Raw genomic sequence first — 18,827 nt, 5'->3', positions numbered from 1 at the left:
TCTTATCATCTATCCTGAAAATAGCATTTAATGTAAGTCAATAAATATATTTGCCCCTGTATCTCTTGGAAAGACTTCATGAACCCAAACAATCATAAGATGTCATGTTATTTTTATTTTGAAAAAGTTACTGTACAGAATTTATTTGTAAAGATATCAGAAAAAAATACGCATACAAATAGAATAAATACCTGCAAACAAATAAGCAAACGTGAACTTAAAATACCATCCTCATCATCAAGCAGTGGGTGCAGCGGTGTGGAGGGACAGGTGTGAAAATTAAAATGGTCATGGGCATATGGGGGCTGGGTAGACTCTTCTGTTTATTTTGTGTATGTCTGAAGATTCTCATTAAATATTAAAGGGAAAAAGTCCAGTTGCTAATAATTTCTCATGTTAATTTACAAAATTTGTCCTTGAGAATATTTTCTTTACCCTTAAAACAGTATTTGATTTTTAATTAGTTCATGTATCAGTGGATATTTTCTATTACTAGAATGAGTTTAATTCTTTCACTATTTTAAATTTTTACAAATGCACAAGTTGAGAAATATCACTGACAACAGATGAGAAGATAGAAATAGAAAAGGTTTAAAAGCAACAGTATTTTACACACCTATCTCATTACATACAAAAGTCACAGTAATCCTCACAAATTATGCTTATTGCTGCTACAAAAACTAACACCGAGATTAGATCCTCTTTCTATTCTGCTGAAACCAAAGAACTGGAAACAACCTGGTATTACAAGAGGACCTGCTCCCAGTCACTACAGTGCTTCACATCCTCACTACCACTGACTCCACTATTTCAAATGTTCTCTTTTGTTGGTGGCCCATAGGTTTTCAGAACCCGAAGCAGTGCACCATGGTAAAATTTGGGACACATGAGAAGTATACCTTTCTTTTGGGAAGTGGGAGGAAACCTGGATTAAAGGCAGATTAACTTCTAAAAAAGCATATATGAAAACTGAGATTTGAAAACTGATAATCTAAAGCTATTAATACGCCTTTTACTCTTGGGGGGAAAACCCTATGACCAGAAATGTTTATTCCAGTTTTAAATCACTGCAGCATTATTATATATCGTGTTATTTTAATCTTTAAAAGTTACATTAAGTATAGCAGGAAAACTTTAAAAAAAATAACTGGACAAAATATACTTACTAAATTTCTAATCCACTGATCAAATGACTTTTTTAAAAAAATGTTTTTATTGATTTCAGAGAGAGAGGGAGAGGGAGAGAGAGAAACATCAATGATGAGAGAGAATCGTGGATCCGCTGCCTCCTGCACACCCCACACTGGGGATCAAGCCCGCAATCTGGGCATGTCCCCTGACCAGGAATTAAACCTGGGACCTGCAGGCCAACGCTCTATCCACTGAGCAAAACCAGCCAGGGCTGACCAAATGACTTTTAAAAAGCAAACCACATGGCTTGTTTGAAAAGGCAATAATCAGACCTAGATAACAAAATTATATATATTTATTTTCCTATAAACATACCTATCAAAGATATTAAGGAATCTACATTCCTTTAAAGAAAACTTTATGAATGAAAATTTGATAAAGAGGCAGTGAGTTTCAACATTGGCTGATAAAATGTATTACCAGAGTGGTTTTACAACCTGTTTTTACAACATACTCATGAATTGAATCATGTATTATACAATTTAACAGGTGAAAATATCACTGTTAACAGAAATAAAATTAATATAAAAATGACAGTCACTGCATTTATCTGTTCTTTTGTATATAAATAACTTGATTCCGTCCATAAAATATGGAGATATAAAAGCCAACTGACAATTATAGATCTTAGAGAAAAGACGCCTAGAAGTAAGGCAAAACAAAATAACTGAAAATTTTATAAAATACTCCCAAGTTTAATCTTGCTTTAAAGAGAATGCTTTAAAAGCTAACTACCTGGAATATTTTAATAGGTATTACAGATAAAAATAACGTTCTAAAACTAGTTTTTTCATAGATTAAAAAACATAGCTTGAAGGACATTAACTAAAAGCTAAAAAAGAGGATCCTATCTCGTAGCCATGATAAAATACCCAAGCTCTGGGTGGCTCCTTGAGCAAAGGCCTAGGCCTACAGGTAGTGAGCACCCACTACTGTCTCAAGAATGGCTATGCATCACTGAAAATCAGATGTGACTTTTAAACCAATAAATTTGCTTAAAAATAAAGCAACAAAAAAAGTGCATTGTTTGGCAATAAATTATTTTTCATTTAAAAGAAACCTCAAATACACCAACTGATATAAACATGAAGTAATAAACCCATACAACCCTTTCTTATGCATGTCAGCAAGTCCAAGGCATCATCGATTGCTCCCAGAGCCACAAACCGCCTTAAAAATGTGGCTTCCCAGCCAGCCTGACAGGTTATTGCTGACATAACCAAACCGAGCATCACAACAGGCAGATTTTCATGGAGCATGATTAACTCGTTTTAAGAGAAAGAAGGGAAACAAACTTCTGATTTTTTAAATTAAAAAATACTTCTGATATTAAAAAACAGCTTCTTCAAATGACAAACACTGGAAACTATCACTAGAATAGATACATAAACAAAGAAGACAATGTAAGTCTTTTAAGATAAAAAAGCAGAAGTGTGGCAATAATCTTGGAATATGTTATCCTCATTTTTCGTGCCCTAACCCTCAAGTTATTATTATCAGGCTTAACTTTCAAACTACAGCTACATGAAAAGTTTTACCACTGGAAAGAAAAAAAATTACATAAGAATACTACTATTCCACCCAGAATAACAGTGCTCCTTTCAAATTTATTTTTCCTCTTTAAATCAAGTGATCACACCATCATCCAATAAAACTACATCAAAAAGTATTCCTTTAAATTTAATAGCTACCATAGAGAGAAAGAGAGGAAGTATAGTACCTTTATGTTTTATTTATGGTTTTTTTAAATGTACAAAATGACATTTCTTTTATGAAGGTATTTACCTATATAGCTTTGTTTAAAATGTTAAATATTGGCGGTTTCCTACAAGTTTAGTAGTTAAGAATTTATGCAACAGGTTCCTTCTGTCCAAATCCTCCTTTTCTCCACAATCTGCTAATCCTTTGAACACTTGTTCTGCCTCTTGCCCCATTTCCTGAGGATCACCACCAATCCTACAAGGAAAAAATATCAATACTACAAAATTATGAAATAAAGAGTCTTACTAAAGACTCTACTTAGTGTGTGTGTGTGTGAACGGAAGTAACGTGAAGAGACTATTTTAATAGCACCATAATAAAGTTTTGAATTTGAAAGGAAAAAACATAGCTTGAAGGACATTAACTAAAAGCCAAAAAAGAGGATCCTATCTCGTAGCCATGATAAAATACCCAAGCTCTGGGTGCTCCTTGAGCAAAGGCCTAGGTCTACAGGTAGTGAGCACCCACTACTGTCTCAAGAATGACTATGCAGCACTGAAAATCAGACGTGACTTTTAAGGCAGTAAATTTGTATCTTTTGTATAAATTAGAATTCAGAAAATAAAATTTCTGCTTCTTGGACAATATAACTGTGGTAGGTAAAGACAAAGATGTAATTAACAGAAACAGCAAACAGAAAAATCAGGAGATTTAGCTCAAGCCCGATTCTGCTTCAGTTAAAACCCATGCAATTTCTTCACTGCACATAAAGTAAGAGGGCTGGGCTTGAAGAACCTTTCGGCTATGGTTTTCTTACTCATAAACATTACATGAGCATATAACTTGTAGAGATCACATACAATTAATATAAGAGTTTTGAATTCTTTTTTGAAGAGTCTATTCTATACTGGGGCAGTGAGTTTTAGAGGTACACCAAGCTTATCCCTGATGTACCTCTAGATTTAGATAAAGGTCATTTAAAAAAACAAACAAAAAACCCCTTGTGAAACACCTTCTAAAAACCAATCAAAATAAAAATTTAAAGTGATCTTAAATATAAACCATACCCTAAAGCTTCATTTCCAGTAAATTTAAGCTTTTATAAATTTAAAATCATGATCAAATTTGTAAATACAAGATGACTCAGTTAAATTTTTGCTCTGTTGGACGCTGAACCACACTTGTGTATGTGTGTTTTAACTCTGTTTCTAAGTGCTCACATTAATATGGCTTAATGTAAAGTTCATGGCTTGTGAATGAACATGGTAAGTGAAACTAATGAAGTGACGGTATGGTATGACCAGACATGCATTTCCCACATGCGGCCTTGCAGTGTGGTATATTAAACCCAGGAATCGTTAAACAGAAGATGAATGCAGTAAAGGAAGGCATTTGCATATGCCCTTTCTTGATACTATTGTTGTGCCACATTAATCTTTCTCCAGCATAAGAGCTCAAACTAGGACCCATGGATCAGCTTCAAAGGGTCTGTGAACTCCCAAAAAGTTACATAAAATCATGGTATGTGAACATTTTTTCTGGGAAGTTCCACAAAAGGTTCAGAACCCTTCTTGTTTTTTCATTAAGCACTATTAACACATACAATGTATTATTATAAATTTGCTCACCTCTAATTCAAGTTACTTATTCAAATCTAACAATTATTAATGAGACTTTTCTCTCATCGCAGTATTTATTGCACTGCATGGTAAGGGCCCATTTACTTGTGTATACTCCACACTATAATGTAAGCCACCTGAAGGCAGGGCTGTGCCTAGCTGTATTCATATTATAATTTTCCAGAAGAGACAAATAGTTTCTTTTCCCCTCAAACTGACAACTTTTCTCTTATGCAAAACAGTCATAAATAACTAGATGCTATAATGGACAAAATGAAAATTTCCATAGCTTACTGAATTAGTTACATTAAAAAATAACACTTGGCTATATTACCTACATCATTAGAGTTACAAGGATTAAGTGGGTCAACAGACATATATATTCTTAAGATTAGTCTTCTAATTTAAAGGCCTCTTCTCATGAGCATATAAAATTCATGAAACAGAGGATTTCTAGCATACAAAGTAGATGAATTTTTATTAATTGGGCCAAGAGCATAATTTATATTCAAACATTCTTTGTCTAGCCAAGTTATCCCATCCTCAGTCACACACCTACAAAGCCATACATTTCCTTTTTAAAGCTTGGAACACACAGCACAGATTTACTAAGACAGCACATAAATGTTCCAAACACAAATGAAACTTATTTGAATATAACTAAAGCACATAATAAAATCTACATAATATCACACAACAGAACTATTTTCAAATAATAATTTTAAACATTACATTAGAGCTTCCAATTATTAAGGCAAACCAGACACTAAAAAAAATTTTTTTAAATTAAAACATACAATGCAAACCAAAGCATAAAAAATAATGTAACTTAATAATTGGAATTAAGTCTTAATTATTTTAGTTATTATACTAGTATGATTGAAGTAAACCAAATAAAACAAGTTTAAATGAAAATCATAATTAAAGTTCATGAAAATGTCAGACTTGAGAATATTCAAGGGTAAATGTACTTTGTCTTAACACAAAGTACCAGAACATTTGTTCCTACATATGTTGATGACAAACATTAAACAATAAAATGTTTTCAACTCTGTTTACATCTGTTCATTTTAAAAGAGCCAAAAGGAACAGAAAGAAAAAAAATATCAAAACTTTAAGAAAAACTTGTGCCTATTGTTCAGCAGAGACTTTTTGAATTTTTGCCAGCTCTTCAGATCAAGAATAACTGTTGAAATTTACAATGAGTCATCTGTTTTGAAATTATATCATTTATTTTTATATTAATAGATATCCTAATTTTATACCAAAAGAGTAATTTAACACCAAAAGAAAACTTTTTATAGTTCTACATAAATAATCCAAAATTCACATTTATGCTTTAGTTATTAAAAAGATGTACTAGGTAAAAAGGAAATGTCACCATTTTACCTTTATTAATGAAGTCACAACAATTGCTCCAGCATTTACCATAGGATTATGTGGCTTATCTGTAACACATAAAAGCAACAGCATTATTTCGAATACCTGATATCATTTTCTGTGACGCATAGTTTTCCCCATGAACATGTACCTATTTCTTTATGTAAGCCACTGTCACAGTTTTTGGGGGGATGGTGGGGAGTATGGAGGAATGCACTTAAAAATCACTTACATATCAAACCAGTAATGCACCTCTAGGAAGCTGCTATCCTAGATGATGCAAATCGACCAAACTGTGGAAAGACCAGTCGACATGCACTGACCACCAGAGGGCAGATGCTCAGCACCGGAGCTGCCCCCTGGTGGTCAGTGTGCTCAGCCAGAAGCCCTGAGCTGGGCTCACAGCTAATGAGCACAGCAGTGGTGCAGGAGCCCCTCCCGCCTCTGCGGCAGCACTAAGGATGTCCAACTGCTGGCTTAGGCCTGTTCCAGCCAACAGTTGGACATTCCCCCGAGGGCTCCCCAGACTGCGAGAGGGCGCAGGCCGGGCTGAAGGACCCCCCCCTCCGCCCCCAAGTGCACGAATTTCATGCACCGGGCCTCTAGTAATAATTGTATATGTGAACAAAAATTCATGTACAGAAGGCAGTGCTTAGTAGTGTTAAGAGCGCATCCAAATTTCCTAATTCTGCCATTTATTAGCTATTTGACTATGGACAGCTTCACTGCATGTTTTCCCATCTGTAAACTAGGATAACAAAGCACCAGCACCCCAGCAAGTCATAACACTTAAATAGAGGACTCCGGTCAAGATAGAAGAATAGGTAAAGATGGTACTGGCATCCTCCAAAGATCACATCAAAATTAAAACTAAACTACAGTACAGCCATTATTGAGAATGGCATGAGCTCTGACTGACCAGAAGTCCTATAATTACAGACATAAAGAAGCCAAATGGAGATTGGTAGGAGGGGCAGAGATTTGAACAGGCTAGTCCTACACCCACGTGTGTAGGTTAAAAATCAGGAGGGGAAACTCGCAGCTCAGAGGCCCCCTGAAAATTGAGGGGTCCCGCCCGGCGCTTGCCCTTGGCTCTTTCCCAACATATCGATGCACACCAAGCTCCCAGCCCAGGGTTCCAGTGCCAGGAAGAGAAACCCCTATAACTTCTGGCTGTGAAAACCAGCAGGAATTATAGTTAAGATGGAGGGCTGCTAGAGTCTCAGGCACTCCTATTAAAGGGCCTGCATGTGGACTTATTTGGACTCACTCCCTCTGAGCCCCAGGGCAGGGGCAGCAGCCCATAAGGCACCAGGGACATACATACAGGGAGGAACTGAGTTGTCTGGCTTTGGGCCAAGGGCTGGAGGGGCAGCTTTCTCACAGACACAAGTGCTGGCAGAGGCCATGCTTTCACTGCTGAGCCCTCCTGCTGCAGGTGCAGAAAGGCACCCTGAGTCCCATCAACCTGACAATCACTGTTCACCCAGCCCTGGTGATTCCCTGAGGCCCCATGCATGTACAGGAGGCAAACAATCAATTTTTCTCTCTCTCCCTGCCTCTCTCGAAAAAAATCAACAAAAGCAATTCCTCAAGTGAGGATTAAAAAAACAACCACCACCAGTCAATTCACCAGAACTTCCTAGATTACTCTATTTTACATTACATAGAAAAATATTAAGTTTTTCTTGTAAAATGTTTAATCTTGCTAGAACAAAAATATTTGTTCTTCCCATATTAAATCTTTTTTTCCCACATTAAACCTTGATTTCAGTGAGTTTAATAAATAAATAAAGTATGTCTGCATGTACTGTCCTTACTGAAGTTACGAGTTTATTGTAATCTCCATAGTCAAACGCAGCATCACATTAGAAAGATTATAATAAAAGAATAGTATGTAATCATTCTCAAAATAATTAGGAAAAGAAACATGAGAAAATACCCTCTAACTTCACTAACAAAAAACAATGACTATAAATCACATTTCATTTTTATCCAAAATAAAGAAAAAATACAAAAGTATTTCTACAAACCATTATTGCAACTACTGAATTCCTTCACTCTTGCTTTCTTCAATTATCTTAACTTACACAATGAGAAACCTAGCATGTGCCTGAAACATTAAAAAAAATCCACAAATCTATAGGTTGATATGTAGATTTAAAACACCAACTGCTATCAGATCAAAAGTACTAACTACCTTTGTCTTCCCTTTTCTTTTGGATCCCTGTAAAGTAATAAGGCTTGTTAGTTGTCTAACTATTTAATGCAAAATGTTTCTTTCAAATATTAAATGTTACAAAACAGAAAAAGCAAAAACACTATCTCAATCAGGGCCACCACTTAAAACTTATTATGGAAGTTTTCAAATATATCCTATCCTATATAATAAAAGGCTAATATGCAAATAGACCGAACAGCAGAACAACTGAACAACAGGTCGCTATGACATGTGCTGACCACCAAGGGGCGTGTGCGGAACATGGTGGGCATCGGCCATGGCAGGATGATGGAGGTGAGTGGGGGTGCCAGACCAAGGTGGGGCACCGGTTGCTGTTATTGGGTCGAGCCTCTGGTGGTTACTGAAAATTCTTTGCTCCCGTGTGCCACAGTCCCGCCTGGCTCTCGCACCCACTGAGGGTTTCTTCACCTCCCCCTGGCTCCTGAGGGGCGATTGGGGCAGGAACCGCTGCTTGTACTTGCTGACAGCGCCAGCCCCATGCCAGCAGTGGGTGCGAGCGGGGCTGGCACCATCAGCCCGTGGGGGCTGTCTGCAGACAGGGGACCAGGGGACCGAGATGGGAGGGCCCAGGCAGGGGTGTGGAGGATTGGCCGATACCCGCCCCTGTGCCCACTGCAGCCTCTCGGTCCACAGTTCCTTTCAAGGTGCATAAATTCGTGCACTGGGCCCCTAGTACAATATACAAAAGCAGAAATACAAACACCCATGTATAGCTATCCTTTAGCTTTAACAATTACCAACATACAGTAGTAAGTCACACCTAGCACTCAGCTACACTCCATGAATTCTCTGAAAGCAAATTCCAGATAGTGTGAGATTTTACTATTAGCTATTCCCCTATGTGATTATAAAGTAAAAATCTTATCCTGCCCCCACCCCTATTATCTTCTCCTTATTCCACTTTCCAGTGGTATGAGATGCCTAAAATAACCATTTTAAAAAGTAGGTTATGAAAACATCTCCACTGGTTTCACAGAATTCTATGAAAAATGAAGTATGAATGCTTTTAATGTTCCCCCTCCAAAAAAAGACCCACTTAAGTTTACATAGGAAAGGTATCTTTTTTCTGACCAACTTTTATATAATTCTTACCATCTTCATTTAAAAACAGTTTGTTGAATCTTAATCCACTTGGCTCTTTCCCAACATAGCGATGCACATATTCTGTTCCAAGGTCATTAACCGCAATGGCATATTTCAAAGGTTTTACACAGGACTGAAGACAAAATGGAACTTTGGTATCCCCAATAGAATGCCTATTTAAAGGAAGATTAAATAATACTTAGGATAAACTGGAATCATTGGTGTTATTTTTACATGGTAATGCTAATTTACAACGGTTTCCCTATAATTCAACCACAAATTTACCTAGATATTAAAAAATAAATGTAAGTATGTTTATTTTAAGAGGAACAGTGCAAATAAAGCCAAACCTTAAAAGTACTCAGGTAATAAAATAATTCCAAAATAGATAATTAAATAATGTAAAATTTTTCCTCAGGGCAAGCGGGTATGGCCCAGCCCTCCTTATTCCAACCTGTACTCAATCATATAAAATCACTTAGCCCTTTTAGAAATTAGTCACCTTGTTTTTTTACTCATAGCCTTAATCACAGCTAAACCATGGTTAATTTTTAAATGGAGCACAATTTAGATTCAATACCATTCTCTGAGACACTATCAATAAATGCTTCATCTTGTCAACCATATCTACTTACAATTCCAGCACCATTATATATGGCATCCAGTATAGCTAGCACTAATAGTTATCATTTATCACCATGTAGATAAAAACAGAACAAAAACTTCATGTATTACCAAATTGGGATGCACATGAAGTAGAGAATAGGTTTAAAAATAGAAAAATCCTTACTGACGCCATTATAATGTAAGCTTAAGAACAGAGATAATATATTTGCATTATATTTGACTAGAGGCCAGTGCACGAATTCATACACAGGTGATGTCCCTAGGCCTGGCCAGCGATCAAGGCTTACAGGGGCCATCAGGCCAGGGGGAGAGACCGCGGGAGGTTAGCCAGTCACAGAAGGTTGGCTGTGGGAGCGCACTGATTACCAGGGGGCAGCTCCTCCCTTGAGCATCTGCCGCCTGGTGGTCAGTGCACATTATAGCGACCAGTCGAAATGGTTCCTTAGGCTTTTACATATATAGATTCCGGTCAAGGGCACATACTGTGGTTGCAGGCTCACAAGCAGAAGGCAACCAATGGATGTGTCTCTCTCACATCTGCCTCTCTCTCTCTCCTTCCCTCTCCCCCCCCACTCTCCCTGCCTTCTACTCTCACTAAAAAAAAAAAAAAAAAAAAAAAAAAAGAAAAGAAAAAAAAAATCTATGGAAAAATATCCTTGGGTGAGGATAAATAAAAACAAAAACAGTCCAAAGTTGTCTTTTAAAATTCTCTAGATAAGAAAACTAAACTAAAAGAATCACCTCTACACACAATGTTTAAGAGAAAAGCCATGTGCAAGCATTACATAGTAATGATTTTCTCCAAATATAAACATTTCCATTACATGACAAACCATTTCCTCACTGCCTATTGGAATGTGCTCTATCAGGATAAAGCCACATGTTTTCTGGATTTGTGTCCTTTCATGGCATTTTAGTATATTTTACAGGCCCAGATGAGGACAAAATGTTAATAGACTAGATGAACATTTAGTCAAATGCACTATAAGTTAAGAGACCTAGGTTCTAATTTCGATTCTTCCAGTATTATATGATCTCTGGGCTTGAGATTCCTTATCTCAAAAATGAATGGACTAAACTGTATGTTATTTTATTATAAATACTTGAGGAAAATAAGAATAATGAAAAGATTAGAATAAAGGCACTTCATATCAGAATTTAACAAATGGGGAATGAAAGCTTTAATTGGACATTTTCTTAGAAATAATCTAAAATTGTAAGGCTAAATGACCTGTTAGTTTTCACAAAATCTAGGATAAATTACATCTATGCTATAAATAAAGTTGTATACACTTAGGTGTTGCATATCTTATTTTATGTTATATTTTAATTTAAAAAAGAATTACCTTGGGTGATACCTCTGAGCTAAGTCCTTAAATAAAAAAAAGTTTTTTCTCTTTAACTGACAAAAAAAAAATTGCAGACTTCATCCATTTTTCCAAGGGCCTCTCCTTAATTCATTGGTTTTTAAAATCAAATCATTCTCTTTGAAGTAACCTCACATCAGTATCCTTTCTATAATTCTGCTAGACCCTCGCCTGTCAGTGCCTGTGCCTGTAGTGTAAGCATTTCCCAAAGACAACTTTCATAAACTTCATGAAATCCTGCATGTTTTGCAACTGACCTCATACTTCACAAATGACTGGTTTTCATGGATTTGAAATAAACTTACCTCTGTCCATCTACTGTACAAACCGATACACCCCACAAATCAGGACTGAACTTGGCTAGTTGAGGAATATAGTCTGCAACCTAATCAAAATATTAGAAATTAACAGATTTAATACAAGAAAATAATACTTTCGTCTACCAAAATTTTTATCTCAATTTAGTTTCCACCAATGAATACTTAATTTATAGCACTTAGTGGCTTTGTAGTCTTTTATGACAATATTCATAATAACTAAGGACACAACAGATTTGAGAATTATAGGTGAAATCTAAGTGATTTCTGTCTCCACCATCCCGTTTTCCAAAGCACTCTCTCTTCCTAGGAAAGAACAGAGTCTAAAAGAGGAATTAGAATTTGAGTATGTTTAATAAGGGAAAGAAATAGAGAATTTCTTTAATCAGGGTCATACCAGTAGGGTTTCATCGTCTAAAATCTTTCAATATGGAGAAGAAATAAATTAATAACCCTTAGTATTATTTAGAGGATTTTTAAAACTAAAAATATTTAATGTTTGAGAATATCATATCTGCAGAAATTCCCAGTAAAGTTACTTTTTATTAGAGATTTAAAGCCATCTCAATCATTTGAAAATCAAGAGTTTGTAAACTTACTTGTTAGCCAAAATAACAAACTCAAATATTTAAAATGTTAAAAGTACTTTATCCAATGGCTTCATTTAACTTAAATTTCTTAATTAGCAAAACATAAGAAAACTACACAATTTTACTCTCTATGCCTCAACTTGAGTTGAGTTTATTAAGTGATTGGTTTAGGAAAATATTCACATTAAAAATGTTACCTTTCCTCCAGACTGCTTTTTAGCGCTTTCATATAACTCATCGATATGAGAAGTAAAAGACATAAAGTCAGGAATGACAAACTTTCTTCTAAAGGCTTGCGTCAACAAAACAATGTTGCTCTGGACACATCTGTGGAATGTGAGAAAAAAAAATAAGTCAACTGAATGCCCTTCAAATATGACTACTTGGTAATAACATTAGGAGAATATTTAAACCAGGGGTCCTCAAACTTTTTAAACAGGGGGCCAGTTCACTGTCCCTCAGACCGTTGGAAGGCCGGACTATAGTTTAAAAAAAAACTAGTCGGCTGCTAAGCAACAGGCAGCGGCGGCAAAAACCCCTGAATTTTAAACAGTAGAGAAATTAATCATTTTATACAACAAACTAAATTCTAGAAATAATATTCTTTCTACAGTTTCTTTCCTTTAAGCAGCCTTTCATATAGTTGCTTATAATCTGTTGAACAAGTTAACAAAATAAATTAGATTGCCAAAAAAATTATATCAAAGATTAAAACAGAATATCCCATCAGGTTAAGTATCAAGAACATCTAAAAACAAGTTTTTAGCCCTGGCCAGTGTGGCTCTGTTGGTTGGGCATTATCTCAGGCACCAAAGAGCTGATGGTGCCCTGGTTGCAGGCTCAATCCCTGGTAGGGGGCATGCATCAGGCAGCTAATTGATGTTTCGCTCTCACATCTACGTTCTCTCTCTCCATCTCTCTCTAAAAATGAATAAAACTATTTTAAACATGGCATTTAGTTAACAAAAATTAAACTTTAATCTTAGTTCCTATAAAAGTATTACTAGTATTTCCAAAAAGCTGAAGTTTGTGTTTTAACATATTTTTCCTGAATTACATTTTGAAAAATTTGCATTTCTAAGCTAAAAAAATGGAGATAAAATCAACTTTGCTTAGTCAAATTAATGTCTCTTAAATAACATTAAAATGCTTGTAAAAATAATGAATTTTAAATGAAATTATATAATGTGGTATAATTAAATTTATATTATTTGGATCACCAAAACAATTACATTATTCTACTCACTTTTAACTATTAATAAAAATTCAGAATATATACTCACTTGATCAACATAAAATTAAAACAATATAAAACAAAATAGGTTGTTTTCAGTGATAATGATGTGCCCCGGTCAGAACATAAATTAGTCCTATTTTTCCATTATTAACCTATAGATGTATAAATAATTGCTACTCCAGAGATAACAAGTATTTGCTTCAGTAAATTTGATAAATTTTTTTGATACCTTCTTAATGTTAATCTAAAAATTAAATTTTGGCATTCATTTATAACAACCAATATATTTCAAATAGCAATTCAATTTGTACATAAGAGTTGCAAGACATATACTGAATACATTACTCTGCAGAAAAGTTAAGACAATTCCTGATCTTAAATCGCTGTATCTGCATCAAAATAAATACACATCCTTATTTTTAAGAAATTATGCATGAGAAAATGAGAACTGCCAAACAAATTTAAATTATTAACCTACTACCAACTACTTAACTATTTAAAATTATCAGCACTTTTAAAAGGCTTTATAATTAACGAAACTGTACAGTCAGTAAAGTAGGAATTTTTTTTTTTCTTTATAAGAAAGTGCTGGTAAAGCAATGGTAGCAGCCTTAACTGGTGAATTCTGTGGCCAACAGAAGCAATTTTAAACTCAGAAGTGTGCCTAATTGTGTACGGATGAGATTCCAAATAGCAAATATTTTCTTGGGAGTTATTTTAAATAGCAAATATTTTCTTGGGAGTTATTTTAATATAGATGGAATGAATCTATAATTAGAAGTCATAAAAAATGAACTCTGAGGAGGAAGTCCTTATGTATTTCAGCAGGTCACATCTTTCTCATGCTTTATTCAGTCTTCTCATCTGCAAACTGGGAATAATAATCACTTTTCTTTCCTTCTAAAGTGTTTATTATTAACAACTGTAATGTATGTCAATATTTTACAAAAGTAAAATAACGCTGTTTTTAAAGAAAATTAAAACATTATACAAATGCAAAGATTACCATTCATTTTCCCCCAAAAGAGAAAAGACCAAAAATTGTGATTACACATAAAATTCTAATACTCATATGGTTAAAAATGCATGAATAAATATGGCATTCATTTTCCACATAAATTTCCTACTTCTATTAATTTTAAGGTTATTAGCATTAAAAATAATTGACTAACAGGCAGTCTCCAACTTTCAAATAGATTATGCTCCAAATATGCTCAAAACTCATTTTCCCATTTTTTTAAAAAATGTCAGCCTGCCGTAGCCGGTTTGGCTCAGTGGATAGAGCATCGGCCTGCGGACTGAAGGGTCCCAGGTTCGATTCCGGTCAAGGGCATATACCTTGATTGCGGGCACATCCCCAGTAGGGGGTGTGCAGGAGGCGGCTGTTCGATGTTTCTCTCTCATCGATGTTTCTAACTCTCTAGCTCTCTCCCTTCCTCTCTGTAAAAAATCAATAAAATACATTAAAAAAAAAAAAAAATGTCAGCCTGCCAGCACAGCTCAGTGATTGAGCACCGTCCTATAAATCAGGAGATCACAGTTTGATTCCCAGTCAGGGCACATGTCTGGGTTTCAGGCTTGATCCCCAGGGTGGAGTGTGCAGGAGGCAGCAGATCGATGACTCTCACATCACTGATGTTTCTATCTCTCTCCCTCTCCATTCTTCTCTGAAATCAATTTTTTAAAAAGTCATAAATAGGTGCTTCTCAGATTATCCTCAAAGGCTTAATATACTAATCAAAAATGTATTTTCATTAAAATTATCTTCAATAAAATCTTTATAAATTATTTTTCTGGGGAAATGAATTCCACTATACCATCTCATTCCCACCTGCATGGAGGTGAAATCGTTTCATTTCTGGCAACACTAACTAGAAAAATTTTGAAAAGATTAATTTTCAGCACTTTTAAATCTACTCATTCTAGGGCAGCGGTTCTCAACCTGTGGGTCGAGACCCCTTCGGCGGTCGAACGACCCTTTCACAGGGGTCGCCTAAGACCATCCTGCATATCAGATATTTACATGACGATTCATAACAGTAGCAACATTACAGTTATGAAGAAGCAACAAAATAATTTTATGGTTGGGTCACAACATGAGGAACTGTATTTAAAGGGCCAGAAGGTTGAGAACCACTGTTCTAGGGCTTGAAAGATCAACCCTTATGCCTATAGATTTAAGGCTTTTCTGCCTGCTTACATACTAGTACACATTTGTCCCATTGGGACTGCCTGTATTACAATAATCAATTTATTAAATGATTGGATTAGTGTTTAAAATAATGGTGGTTGTTTTTTATATAATTATGGGTAGGAAATTTTATAATTATGTTTCCAAGATTTATAATCAATGTACTTAAATTACTTTTAATTTCAGATTAAAGCATAGCAACATGTTTATTGAGCACAAAAAATTTTAAACAGTACTAAAGTGTGAATTGCTGCTTTCACTTAAAATTTCAAGGCATATCCTCATTGCTATTATCAACAGGTCTACCTACCATCTCTCTGCTGTCCATTAAATCATTAAGTAACCAGACTAGTAGGAACACATTAATGAAGATGAGTAATAAATAGGCATGTATAGGGAAGCAAAAAATATTCTCAATCTACCAAATGGGAGGCATTAATCTCCAAAGTTATCTTTAGTTTCTAAATATGTGAGGAAAATGAAAACAGACAAAAGCCTATGTATGAATACATCTAAAGAGAGGAAAGAACAGAGAGAAGAACTGTAAGCCTTAGGAATACTGGCTGTCTGAAGCCTTCTCATTTTATGATGTCCTCGAAGTCACCTTGTGAGAAGAAAGCAGAGACCATGCTGAGACAGCCGTAAGACAATCAGAGGAAGTGGAGATCAATGGAAGCCAAGGCAGGACAAAGAGGAGGCTCTATGTAAAGTGAATGTAATCCCCAGGTACCATCCATTGGAAGCATCCATGGCTACATTTCTTTAGATCAGTTTCAAAGAAAATATACAATAGCCCCAATGTCTTAAGAAACCTTAATGTGCACCAAGTTTTTCAAACAATTGATGGTTATAAATCTCTCCTTTTTGTTTCAATTACACAGGAAGCACTGGCCTTAAATGATGCAATTTTGTTATAAAATAAAAATGACCATATAGCACAGCAATCACCATTAAATGTTTGGCAGAAATTTTTACTTTTTAAAAAGATCTTTGTCTAGCATGACACCATCTGATGTTGTTTGAAGAGTTAATCTTAACATATCCATACACTCTTTCAACCTGGGATCAGATGTTCGCAATCCTGTAGATTTGAGTGCCTGTTTTTAAAAAAAATAAGAGTGTGTAAATATAGAGTGCAAATAATGTATATGCTTATTCCAATACACGTTTTTATTTCTGTACATAAACACTTCTACCCAGGACCTGAATATATAGTATATGGCATTTTAGTGTCACTATTACACACTTTCTGGATAAGTTTCTCATTCTTTTTCTTTCACTGATTACCTTGAAATGAGCATAATGAAAATTTGAAAACAGTCAGAATCTACCTGTCAAATGACCTTTAAGATTACATTTCAATATTTCTATATTATTGATTCAGTACTGCTGATTTTTAAAGTTTTAGAAAAGTATAAAAACTTACTGTGATAAATTTATGAACAGGTATTTTCTCTTGTCCTTCTGCAATTGTGTAGAACAGCAAATCTTCCAAGCTAGGTAACAGACCCTGTTTTATTTTACTAAAGGGGAAAAAAGAAGAAAAAATTAATCCTCATGTGAACATTCTAGTGAATTTAAGCTATATCCATTATTAAATATTCATTGAACCAGGCTGAACTGATCTACTCAAGATAGCATTAAGTGCCGATTTATCAAAATTAAACCAGTATTATTGAATCCACACTGAAAAACAAGTAAATTATGATTCATACTTACAGATATTTTTTAATACCAGGTTTTAAAATCTTGATGACCATTCCTAGTTGTGCTAATGCCTAACCATCTGTTATGGTGTACTCTCCTGCACAATCCAATACAACCACCCAATATTAATTACAGAGCTCAGCAAATGTTCAGGCAAGTGTCAAAATGTTGTTCTTTTAAAAAAAATTTATGACTATATTTACATATCTATAATAATAAAAGCATAATATGCTAATTAGACTGGACAACCTTCCAAGGAAGCCGGGGCTGCAAGGGAAGCCCGGGTCCTGGGTGCCATGCCAGAGGGAAGCCGGTGCCGGCAGCCGGGGGAAGGAAGGCCTACTCTTGCATGAATTTCGTGCATCAGGGCCTCTAGTTATTCAAATATTTAACCTGATTGTAAAATCTAAGGGAGACAGAAATTATGTGTTGGATAGGAAAGGTTAGCACAGAAGTTCCTGAATCCTGGCTATAATACTTACACTGAGTTACCTGTCTGTGATTGTTGCCTCATCTGAGAAAAGGAGATCTCACAGGGTTATTGGTATAATGACAACTTTCAAAGGAAAATCCTATAATTACTTTTGTAAAATAAACTATCACACAGCATAAGTATGTTTAAAATTGTGTTTTTACACTGTTGAAAGGAGCTTTTCGCCCTGGCTGGTATGGCTCAGTTGGTTGAGCGTCTTTCCAGGGCACATTGCCAGGGTTATGGGCTCCATCCTCCAATAGGGGGCCACTTGATGGTTCTCTCTCATCGATGTTTCTCGAGCCCTCTCTCTCCAAAACCAATAAAAACATATTTTAAAAAAAAAGCTTTTCTCATTGTCCAAATATGTCCTGATAATAAGACTGACCACATGTATTTGTGTATTTAGTTATTACTTAATATAATTATTTCCCTATTATTAGTGATCCATATATTTCTATCTTAAAAAAACAATAGAATATGGAGTTGGTCCACAGAGCATATACATTTATACATGGCAACTATAAAGTTTATCCTAAAATGTTAAAGTTGATTTTAATATAATTTATAGTTGTGTTCAAAGATGTTACAACTTTTAGTTTTTAAAGTGAACCTTAAAATGTATGAATTTCATGCCAATGTTAAAAAAACAAACAAAAACTAACACATATCCTAATTTAATGACATATCCCAGATATATAATTATTCCCCTGAATCTTCTACTGGGGATGTGCCCGCAATCCAGGTACATGCCCAGGTTGCAGGCTTGGTCCCCGGTGGGGGGCATGCAGGAAGCAGCCGATCAATGATTCTCTCATCATTGATGTTTCTACCTCTCCTACCCTCCCCCTTCCTCTCTGAAATTAATAAAAACATATTCTTAAAAAAAAAAAAGAATAGAAATCACTGTTGCCCATGGGCCCAACAGCACAGCATGAGAAGTCTCAAAAGAGGACACGGCTAGTAGTGACAGCAAGGCCCAGAGCTCCTAGTGATCTTGTCAGGGCACCTGGTGAACATTTCAGTCCTCGAGCCCTAAGGACCTGAGTGTGAAAACGGAGGATCCAGGGAGAGGCCGGTTCGGGAAGGTCACGATGGAGAAC

General features: G+C 35.5%; 1 protein-coding gene across 6 annotated transcripts in view; it reads right to left on the bottom strand.

Moving 5' to 3' along the window:
- Window positions 1-18,377, bottom strand: part of GLS (glutaminase) — a 55,459-nt gene extending 37,082 nt beyond the window's left edge. For 2 of the 6 annotated variants that reach the window (XM_023759674.1, XM_014460923.2), the window contains exons 1-7: window positions 17,889-18,352; window positions 16,972-17,068; window positions 16,521-16,642; window positions 12,315-12,444; window positions 11,516-11,595; window positions 9,226-9,389; window positions 5,901-5,959 (exon numbers count right to left, since the gene is read on the bottom strand). In XM_023759674.1, coding sequence (XP_023615442.1) covers window positions 5,901-5,959; window positions 9,226-9,389; window positions 11,516-11,595; window positions 12,315-12,444; window positions 16,521-16,642; window positions 16,972-17,068; window positions 17,889-18,013 — 777 coding nt within the window. In that variant the 5' untranslated portion in view covers window positions 18,014-18,352. Of the gene's footprint in view, window positions 1-5,900; window positions 5,960-9,225; window positions 9,390-11,515; window positions 11,596-12,314; window positions 12,445-16,520; window positions 16,643-16,971; window positions 17,069-17,888 lie in introns of all 6 variants that reach the window. The other 4 variants (XM_023759666.1, XM_014460913.2, XM_023759669.1 and 1 more) reach the window with 4 other exon arrangements.
- Between the last annotated feature and the right edge of the window lie 450 nt (window positions 18,378-18,827).

Source organism: Myotis lucifugus, unplaced genomic scaffold (assembly GCF_000147115.1).
Source record: "Myotis lucifugus unplaced genomic scaffold, Myoluc2.0 scaffold_3, whole genome shotgun sequence".
In the NCBI taxonomy this organism is placed as follows: Eukaryota; Metazoa; Chordata; class Mammalia; order Chiroptera; family Vespertilionidae; genus Myotis; species Myotis lucifugus.
Note: the sequence above shows the minus strand (reverse complement) of the source record. Positions and strands in the feature narration are given on the sequence as shown.